Below are 11283 nucleotides of genomic sequence, written 5' to 3'. Positions count from 1 at the left end.
GAAGAATGATTCCGGCCCGGTATTGGGAACTGGGAAGTGAAATATAGACTCAACAGAACTGGTAACAACCACGGCCTTACTTTGTACCTCGGTAGTCCGGGACTCAAGGACGATTTTGTGCTTGTATTTCTGTGTAATGAATGATATTTCCATTATTATGTTCCCCCCAATTGCAATTATATATCTCCAAAATGCAACTTGACCTTTTTCTTCCAACTTTCGACTAAGGGTACCTGTTGACCTCGTCAACTTTCTTTGACCGGGGCTACTGCCCCTGACCAAATTTTGACAATAACAGTTTTATTCCATATAGGCTGTGTTTCCTAAAGACACTTGTTCAAAACACAAAATTTCCCCTGACCACTTTTGTAGCATACTTGCCAAGGGGGTTGCAGCAAATTTACAACCATCAACATGACACATAACTGGAGTCAACTAGAAGAAATATGATAAAGATTTACTGCAGAAAACAGACATTGCCTACAGGTGCATGCCCATTTCCCTGCCTTAATGGTATTATCACCTGCTTGTACCTCCCAAATGCTTGTCATTGATGCAGTGTTCTGATCTCTAAAATAAAAAATAGCTACTCCAAGAAAAGTTCACATCTAGCAAAACCATGTGAATCCTTGGGCATTATGAATAAAATGAACTACAAAACAAATTGAGTTACAACACAGAACCTTGTGAATATTTGCGGATACTGTTGTTTTTTTCCTACTCTAAATCAAAAATCGGGATTTTTACACAATTGATAGGAATACAGAAACACACAAAATCAAAAAGAAAAGGAAAGAGTCGCATTCACCCCTAGTCGAGCCAACGAGCCACTCCATCCTCTTCATCTACAGCTGCAAGTATCTCAATGCGCACATTCAACACAGCCTGCATTATGAAAACAATCAGGTCCAGTTAACAATAGCAGCATGCCAGCAACGTTCTTCAGCAACTTTGTTTGGTGTAATTTGATTAACTTGGTAATGGGTTCCATTGAAACGAAATTTGGACGAAATGAGAGGAACAACAAAAGAAGAGAGGCTGATTTCAGGAATTGCAACAGCGGGGTAGTGTTAAACTAGTAAATTATGGTATGTCATTTTGTAGTTTCACTAAAGTACGGCACGTGGATGCTAAGTACATATTTACAACTGGCAAGACAAGAAGAAAACACCACAATAACTTGATATTTTACAAGACTGTAGAAACGGAACTTACCGTGGGGTTTCTACAGTTGACAAGCCTGCACTCCTCAAGAATAGAACCTTCAAGCGCCCAATTTTCCCACACATCAAAGCTGTGACTTGCAAATACAAATTCCATTCTTCTATTTATCTGAAGTGTCAATAAGCGAAAGGTTCAGTTGGGGTAACAATTCAACAAGAGATTCCCAGAGAAACAAAATAAGGAAACAGCAAAGCAACACATTTTCAGGACATCTGGAGCAACTATGAAAAATATAGTTTGAAAAGTACAGCAGTTTTTCTGAAAGAAAATAAGTTTGCTAACGTGGAAGAGTTCACACACGTACAACTTGATTCAATTTTCATACCGCACTAATATTTACATTACAGGGTTATTACATCCTAAGGAACGGATCAGTGGTGAGTTTCTAATTTTCAGGAAGTTTTAGTGTTTTCTTAGTAACATATGCTTCAACTTTAAGCAGATACTGATTATATGAAACGCATAGAAAATCCAGATGGATGCTCTCACACTCCAGATAAAAAACAGCACCAGTTTTAAAAGGTAAATTACCTGCAATAGTTTACCGCCGGCAGCAAATGACCGTAACCCAATCGTGTCCTGAAATAAAAATTTCACAAAGTTGAATAGCGTAGAAAAATTCCCCCCCCCCCCCCCCCCCCCCCCCCCCCCCCAACTATCACATAGTTTCCTAAACAGAATATACTAATAGATGCAATAAGAAGTATTCAACTGTAGTAGAATTTAGCTAATCATACCTTGCTCTTAAAAGCAACAAGGAACTGTGCAGCAGGATCTCTTCTTGTCACATTAGACATAGTGTCTAGGAACCAAGCACCACCCGGAACTCTTTGCCTGGACACATGCAGTGCAGGAGAATCCCGGGCATGCAAAGCAATAACATACCCGTCTTTTAACAGATCTGTTGAATTTCCACTGGCGCGCATGTTCAACTTCTTGCGATGCTCAGAAGATGATTCTGGTGTTGACTCAACATGGCTTTTCCTACCTCTAGATTCTTCTGGGGATGCAAAACGAGAACTTGAACTTAATACTGGATCAGTGCCACTCATAGCAGTGTCTTCTTCTCTTTGTGAGCTGTCTTTTTCTACAGCACTAGGCTCATCAGCCTTTTGTCGTGATTTACGATTGGCGTGCCTTTTCTTAACCTTCTTGCCTGACCTGCTACGTCTTCCTTCAGTTCGAGCAACAGTTACTTGAGAAATACCTGAACCTTCAGGCTGACTGTTGGACCCCTTCGGCACAAAAATACCTTGCTGTTTGCCGCTTTCTGGAATTAATTGAATATCATCTGACGAAGGTTTAGCATCCCAAACCTGCAAAGCTCTTTCTTTGCCTTGTCTCCCAGATTGTTCATAATCATACCCACTTTCATTTCCGTCATCATCATCGTCAGAGACTGCACTCCTTGGAATAACCCCATCAAGAAAGTAAGACTGCAATATAGAGATAGCTTTCTCTCTTATTTCCATCCATACCTCTTCACTGTAATCTGCACTACGGGGTAATATCAATACATTTGGCATCTCCTTTACCTGACAGTCAAATCGAGATAAAATGAGCTGCGACCCCAAATGACCTAAGATAAAATCCCAGCCCTAGAACTTGTGTTTGTCTTTATACAGATAGAGGTATTAGTTAAATGCTCTGTATTTCAAATGCGAGATTGCATGAAAAATGGAAGATATCAGAATGGCCTGATAGTTCTCGGCTAAAAAATGAGGGATGAATCTGTGAAATTAGGTCTAATATAAAATTCATTAAACTAGATATAAATTTAACACCTAGTGAAGTTAAGAATCCAAGCTATTACAGTTGATAAGACAGATTGGCTATAATGCTATTGATGCACTTCAGGGCTATGTTGTGAAAGGCGCCCTAGGCGCTCGTCTAGCCTCATGTCGCCCAAGGGGCACCTAGGCAATAAAACGCCCTAGGCGCGAAGACGTGTGCAATTTTTTTGAAAAAAAAACTAATTCCATTGGCGCTAGGCGAAGGGATTGGCGCCTCACCTCGCCTAGCGCCTAACACAAAATAGCTTCGGGTCTCTAGAGAACCAATTGCAACACCAACACTAGAATACAGTAATGTTACTACGCATGCCTAAATTACAATTCATACCCTAAGGTTAATGCTCATACCCATGCTTCCATCCATTGTGGCCCTTCAGCACCATCCAGCGCACAGCCAGCAATAGTGCCGTCAATCAAAAGTTGTTTGAGAGCACAATCGTCCAGCAACTGGCTACTACCAGTATTTACAAGAAACGCCCCTAAAGAAGAAAAGCCGTCTTTTATATGCTGAGGAAAAGAAAGAAATTGAAGATACGGAATAATAACATCACAAAAGTAGGGGTAAACTTACCAGGTTTTACTTGCTGAAGGCATTCAGCATTTATAATCTGAACAGTTTCATCAGTCAAAGCACAATGAAGGGAGATAAGGTCACTTGCTGCAAGCAAGTCGTTTAGTGTATCCATTCTTCTTGCAGCAGGAGGGAAATTAACAGGTGCCCTTCCTTTTCCCTACACAAAATGTATACAGTAGTACAGCACACAATCAGTGTGAAGCTCATTAAAGGAAAAGTAATATGAGTCTTAACTAGATGTAACCAAAACCGAACACAAGAAACTGATGAAAATAAATCAAACTCGAAGAGGAGTCCACAGCACCTAGTGAGACAGTTCTTTGAAGGTTAAGTCACATTGAACAAAACTTGACAGAACAACCATTATAATGCTATCCTAGATCATCTGAAGAGATGTTCAATTAGTTCCCTAACTCTTCAGTTTCTCACTGTATGCGAGAAACACACTATTGAACAAAGTTCACTTGATTTACGACTAATTCGAAAAAACCTTACAACATATAATACACAACAACCCAATAAACAAACTGCATATACACCTATTTTTCCCATATAAACTTTTCCTAAAAACAGATGATATCAACAAAATCCCGGTGTTTCTAAAACCCATTTCCCCCAATTTTACCAAATAACTATCAATGAATACAAATAATGAAACGCGCAACTTCAAATCCCAAACCATCCATTTTACCCAATATTTATCCCATCTGTAATGCAGAACACCTAAAAACCCAAGTTTCAACTTCCAAATCACCACATTTCACCAAAAACCCACTAGTCAACTACAAATTCTAACTTCAGTCTAACCAAATTCATAAAAAACATTAAATGAAACCCTAATCAATAGTCAAATTTATCAGATTTCATTACACCCAAAAGGACACGAGTTAAAACTCCAAAACAAAGGGGCAGCAAAAGAAGGGGCATTATAATGCTATTCTAAACTATCACGAAGGACCTTTAATTGGTTCTGTAACTCTTCCATTTCTGACTGTATGCCAGAAACACACTATCGAACAAAATTCACTTGATTTAAGACCAATCGACAAAACCTTACAACATAATAATACACCACAGCTCAATAAAGAAAACACCATTACTCTATATTTTTCCCATGTAAACTTTTCCTAGAAACAGATGACATCAAGGAAACCCCCATGTTCAAAACCTATTTCCCCCAATTTTAACACACCTAATAACCATCAATACAGGAAATAAACCCCGAAATTTCAAGTCCCAAGCCATCCATTTCCCCCAATATTTATCCCAGCTGTAACACAGAACACCTAGCAACCATCATTCGATACATGTAACAAAAACCCCCAAATTTCAACTTCAAAACCACCACATTTCACCAAAAACCCACAACCCAACTACAAATTCCTGCTTCATTCAAACCAATTCATACAAAACATACACCGAAACCCTAAACATATCATCACATTTCATTAAACCCCCACTAAATCACACCCAAAATTACACGAATTGAACTCCAAAAAACAAAGGGGCAAGCAATTACCTCAGGAACATCAAAGTAAAGCACACTCATTTTAAAAGCCAAACTCCGATTCGCCAAAGACCTAGCACTAGCAGATCTCCCAACAATCCCAAGCACCAACCCTCTACATCTCCTCATCCCTCTACACAACGGCTGCACACTCCCCAACCACCCACTCGCCGAAAACGAATGACTACTCAACAAATGAGTCCTCCTCAATAACCCCAAAAACAAAGCCATAACAGTATCAGCAATCTCTTCAGCTCTACAAGTATCAACATGAATTAATCTCAAACCTAAATCATTAGCTAATGTTGAATCCACTGCCCGATCAGATGAACCCAGACATAAAATCATTTGCCATGGTTGTAATCTCCTCTGTGCTGCTCGTGGTAAGAATGATAATGAATGGATTAAGATTGCTGATGCTGTTTCGATTTTACCATGGGAGAGGGATGACAAGCCTATGTGTTCTACTGTTGCGAATCGTTCTAGGGTTTCGGATTCTAAACTGTAGTCTTCTAAACAGTTTAAGGTTATTACTGATGGGAGTTGGGGATGATGTTCTTCTTTAGGGTTTGTTGATTTGGTTGCTGTTGACATTGATTTTCTCTGTGTTTTCGACATTTTTTCTTTTTCTTTTTTAGATCTTCTTCTTCATTACTGATTATTTTCCTCTTTTACTGATCCCGCTCTCTTTTTTCGATTTATTGTTTCTGGGTTTTCAATTTTTCATTTATCTTTTCTTTTTTTGTTGGGGATTTTTTTATTAAATTGTTTTGGAAGGAGGGTCTGAGTTGTCGCATCCTATATGTCCCCCGACCTTTTCTGGGACTGGGGTATGGCTCGTCATAAAATAGATGGATGGGTATATGTTTTGATTCTCATATTCCCAGGAATCAAATGATTTTATTATTTTATGAACGGATTCAACTGTGTGGTCGAGTCCTTCAAATGCACATTTTGTGTTGGGTGTGGTATTAACCAATAATGTTGTGTTCACCGGGGCATGAATCACGTAAATGAGACACATAAAATGGGGACCGACGGTGGATAAAAACCACCCCTAGACAAGGGATTTTTCTTGGTATCCAGCCCCGATCAGTGTAGCATCACTCGGTATTAACCTCCTCGTCCCTGGGATAGCTGATGGAGAGTGGGGCCAAGTTAGTATATTCTTTTTTCTTTTCTTTTTTTTTTTTTGAAACGGCAGAGCTAAGCTTATCCCTGTATAGACCTAGCAAGCTGGGTTAGCCTCATTGCTAATCCAACTATCACCCTATCAACAAAATCCAATCTTATATAGCCCTATTCATAGAGAAAATCGGTAAAAACTGAGGACGAAAAGGGGTGCCTTAGCCGTTTTACTAGACAGTTGTTCGAAAAAGATAATAACCAAATTGGTATATTGTGCATATATACATGTGTTTCGGTTGGGTCTTTTTGGAGGAGGTTTAGGGGAAAGTCTGAACTTATCCCATGAATCAAAGACTTAGGTTACCATGTACTAAGTACTGGTTCACGAATCATTTTTTCTAACTCGATCGGCTTGTATGAATCTGATTTATCTAAATCTGAATTATTCTTTTGAAAACCGATTCATTTAATGAATTAGTTGCTTGAATTTGATTCGTGTAGATATGAATTTGACTTGTTATATGTAGCTCAAAAGTAAGTAAATAATATGATTACAGAAAATTTCTCAAGTCTATTAGATTTACACCTCAAAAATTAGAGATGTATGAGATGAGTCAGATCTTGAGTTAGACATTAAAATAGAAAAATTCAAATGATTTGACATTTCGATAATGACTGAGTTAGACAACAAGTTGAATTCAGATCCTGGATCATACCCAAAAAAAATTGGTATCAATATCCCTCGTTCGGCTAGTTTAAATGGTTTTTTTTTCTCTTTTTTTCTTGTAAAGCATATAAGAATTTTGAATTATAAAATTATTATGTCACTCGGCCTTTTCAGTTGTTGGGGTATGGTCGTGGGTTGTGAGGTTGGTGATGATAGTATGGATGGTTAAGTGTTTCGAATCCGAACGGGTTGATCTGATATGGTAATCTACTGGGCAATTAGTAGATACTTTTTTTAATTACACAATACTTGGCACTTTTATGGCACCAAGAAAATTGATGGATCCAATGAAATGGAAATTTTTTATTCAATTTTAGTTTTTATTGAATTAAATTCTTTTTCTTTCGAAATATATCGTGATAATCAAAGTATATACAATAAGTCATAACTCAAAATCTACATTGTGACCCAAAATCTATCTCGTGACCAGAATTTTATGTTATAACCAAAAATCTTATGTAATTTTAAGTGCAACACATCATGTCCCCAAAAAATTATAAATATATTTTAAATTATTCATTCTGACCAATTGACTGAAAACCATTTATATCTCAGTTAAAATTTTCGGTGTGAGCCAACTGTAACCTAAACTTTCCATGTCATTCAAAATTTGTGTAACTGTCATTGTGATTCGTAATTTGCATTGAACCAAGGTGACCCTAAATAATATACCATTACGAGGTAACATTATCTTAGTGATCTAGATTTTCTCGGGTATAAGATCTACCTCGTTGATAATACAATTATATATTTCTCAAATTCAAAATCATAAGAAAAATATATAATCAAAAGATAGCATAGTAATGTAAAATTTTGCAACGAAATATTTATCTACCCTAAATTGTCCATGAAATTCAAAATAACAAACTAAAAAACAACACAAATCCAAGATGGCATATTTGTTTAATAAGGCATCCTCACGACTACGGATAGAGCTACCCTTTGGCTAAGGGTACCTCTGAAATATTGTAATTTTTTATAGTTTTTGCAATTTTAAAAAATATCAACAGTAATGTCCACTCATGTAATTACGTTGGCCACCACTAAGCAAAGTTGTATGGCTCTATCCATGCGTTTGACCTAAAGTTTGTCACATCTTAGAACTGTTTTAAGATCTATAGACATATTGTGATAATCCATTGTTAACAAACTCTGTTTTGTGTGTGATTGATCACAAGAGGATTCAAGTGTTGTAGTGCAGGTATTTGAAGGCAATAGAAGATTTGAAGACAAAGAAGATTTCTTATTAGTTTTCGTATCTTGTGGATCTAGTGCACAAACCTTGATCAAACTAGGATCCATTTAGAATCCGTTTACTTTGATAGATTTGGTTGTCTAGTTGCATAAGATCGACAAAAATCATTTAGTGGTATTCTTCAGTGTCTGAATCTGATTGTTGTAAATATAAACTTAATTATTTCTATAGTTATTGGATAGATTGATCCAAACCCGACAAAGGAGTTTATTAGATTAAACGAAAGAGCCTTTGTCAAACTCAAATCACAAGTTTAAATAGAGTTGATACCAAACAGATTTTTCATTTACTGTTTGGAATACGATCCAAAGGAAATTGTGATTGACGTGCGTGACACTAGAAGTCGAAGTCGCAAGGATCCCGAGGGAACTAAGTAGCTAGGGGTAGTCAGGAAGATCTTAACTATACGAAGCTGGTATCAGATTTTGTATAATGGCTTAATTCTGAGAGTATTCAAAACTGGAATAGGTCCCGGGGTTTTTCTTCGTTTGCAGTTTCCTCGTTGAAAAAATCTTGATGTGTCTTTTACTTCGTTTTCCGCATTAAAATTGTTATTATAATTAAGTAAAATACACAAGTGTGTTAAATCCATAAAACTTGATACAGATCCTATAAAGTTTTGATTAATACCGAACCTATTATCAAGTGCACTCTTTTTTGTCATATTGTCTCGATCTCGTACCCATATACAATCACACAAGGTGTGGAACCGAATTGTTGTATTTTCTCGACTCTATCCATAGACGATCACATTCGGAAGAGGACTTATAGGTTGAAAAAAAAAGATTGTGGTGTATTTGAGTATCCTCGTCTTTTCAGAGTGTTTTTCCGGATGACTGATAATTTTCTTCCTTACTGCACTGTACATCGATCCCTGCTAAAGTTATGTTTATGACTTGAGCTTCATTACACAACTTTATCCTACCTGGTGCGTGTCATGCTTTGGAGGATTCAAAATTCAAACTATTGTGCATCTTCTGTAATCGCTAATCCAATTTTTTTCAGTGATCCAAAGTCTAATGTGCGTGTAAGAAAAATAACTCGAGATCATAAATCTAGTTTAAGACTAGCTCAAGACCAAAAATTGACCGTAAAACTGCCTCGACTAGAATTTTTAGAAGAACCACTACTTCTAATCTCTGCATGTTTTCATTCACTGATTTATTGTTTTAAATTTATTATTTACATCCCTTTGCCTTGTGGTAATGTAGGATCTTTCATCCATATATCCTTATAATTTTCTTTCATTCTAATCTGAATCATTTTACACTATAAGTATTGCTTTTACTTTGTATATCTCCATGTCCATTTATAAAATGATGATTTGTTGGTGAATCTTAAACATCTTATACTCAAACCGCCAAAGCATTTTTTGGTCGGGAAACCTTCTTCTTTGAAATTCAACTTATTTTGTTTCTAGAAACTGTTAAACCCCACGAGAATTCCCTAACAATTTGATTATACTTCTTTACAACCTTCACAAGAATTGGAAAAATGGGTAAGAAGTAAATTAGTAAATTATAAAAAAATACGGTTTTTATGGGTACACTCTACAAGCTTTGGTGAAGAATCTTCTTTTCCAAGGTAGCAATTTCTAATGGAGTTTTTCTCTCGTTGTACTCAACATTGTAATACTTTTGCCAGATTATTTGACAGGCCACTCAAACTATTTTATCTCCCCAAATTGTTTCCCTTTCATAGAAGCAATGACCATCAACCAAGCCATACATATAACATGGTTGGCATGAACACCAGATTGTATGATTAAATTATATATATATATATATATATATATATATATATATATATAAATAACTCAACTACATTGATTTGCAAAAGATTTAAGAAACATATATAGTAAAATATCATACAATAGTAGTACAAAACCAACTATTCTAACAAGAGAGGAGAAAGAACATTGGTAAAAGACTAGAAACAAGTATGAATAGAAAGCCGATTGAACTAGTGGAGAAACGATTCTCGTATCATAAGTCCACCATTTTTGATAGTTTTTTTTTCCTATTGAGAATAAAGAGATTCCCGAAAACATGAATGATTTATTTTTGTTCTTGAGATTTTTGATGACGATTTAGGTCAGCAGAGATATTATTGAAACCTTGTACATAAAACGACCAGTGAAGTCGGAGATAAGATGCTCTAAGAGGAATTAAATATCCATCATGAAGACGAAAATAACTGCCTCCGGCAAGGACTGTTAAAAACCAAAACTAACTTGAAAAGCATTTAAATCCTACAGGGGGTTAGTCCACGAGTGAGTTGGAGGGAGTTTAATGTATTTTGAATCTTGGGGATTTTGAGGGAGTGTAAGAGAGTATAGGGAGTTTGAGAGAGTTTGGTGTGTTGAGTGTAGGGAGTTTGAGAGACTCTCCCAAAATCTCTACTTTTTTGAGAGATTTGGAGTGAGGCAAAAATACACTATAAACTCCCTAGAACTCCCCAGAACTCCCAAAAAAAAAAACGAACTCCCTATCATTCTAATTTTTACCACTAACAGGGAGTTTAAGAGTTTTTTTCAAACTCCCCCATAGAGCTGGCAAACGGGCGGGGCGGGGCTGGCTTGTTACGGGTTACACGGGTTCGGGTTAACACGGGTCAAAACCAGCGGGTTGATATTCTTCACGGGTGGTCATTTCTTTAACCCGCACCCGTAACGGGTTAAACCTGCGGGTTCACGGGTTAACCCGTTTATGGTGAGTCAACTCAACAGAAACCGATTTGACAGAGTTTCCTCTGATTTATGAATCAATCCAATCAACAGATTCAACATTCACATACTCACAGTGACAGTTTCAGCCTGTCACACGCCAAAATTTACAATCCAATTCCGATAGAACGAAGAACAAACAAATAATGGCAATCACAAAAACTTTGTATCATTTAAATTATAAAATCTTCTGCTCTCGAAGAAGAACCCCTAAAATTTTCATCTAAATGAAAGCTCATGCACAGGCCTCTGTTATCCTCCCAAACCATGACCTGCGAAAAAAAAAGTGTAATAAAGATCAGAACTATACCATGGGAAATGTTTTGTACATCTGATGTCCATATTCATAT

The 11283-nt window shown here is 36.8% G+C and overlaps 1 protein-coding gene across 1 annotated transcript; it reads right to left on the bottom strand.

Annotated features, from left to right (window-relative positions):
* Positions 1-607: 607 nt before the first annotated feature.
* On the bottom strand, positions 608-5840 carry LOC113304207 (C-terminal binding protein AN-like). The gene is made up of 7 exons (XM_026553264.1): positions 5111-5840; positions 3589-3748; positions 3366-3496; positions 1962-2759; positions 1756-1803; positions 1216-1332; positions 608-885 (listed from the first exon to the last, which is right to left on the bottom strand). Exons 1-7 carry the CDS (start codon positions 5714-5716, stop codon positions 811-813), a joined length of 1935 nt encoding a protein of 644 aa, XP_026409049.1. The 5' UTR covers positions 5717-5840; the 3' UTR covers positions 608-810.
* Positions 5841-11283: the final 5443 nt, after the last annotated feature.

The sequence above is a fragment of the Papaver somniferum genome, chromosome 8, assembly GCF_003573695.1.
Source record: "Papaver somniferum cultivar HN1 chromosome 8, ASM357369v1, whole genome shotgun sequence".
NCBI classification, from domain to species: Eukaryota; Viridiplantae; Streptophyta; class Magnoliopsida; order Ranunculales; family Papaveraceae; genus Papaver; species Papaver somniferum.
Note: the sequence above shows the minus strand (reverse complement) of the source record. Positions and strands in the feature narration are given on the sequence as shown.

Excerpts from the sequence above, each read along its gene's own strand:
- LOC113304207 (XM_026553264.1), bottom strand. The coding sequence starts at position 5,716 with ATGTCGAAAACACAGAGAAAATCAATGTCAACAGCAACCAAATCAACA. Across the intron at positions 2,760-3,365 it reads CACAATGGATGGAAGCATGG|GTAAAGGAGATGCCAAATGT; the intron begins GTATGAGCATTA and ends TTTGACTGTCAG. Across the intron at positions 1,804-1,961 it reads TTGTTGCTTTTAAGAGCAAG|GACACGATTGGGTTACGGTC; the intron begins GTATGATTAGCT and ends TTTTTATTTCAG.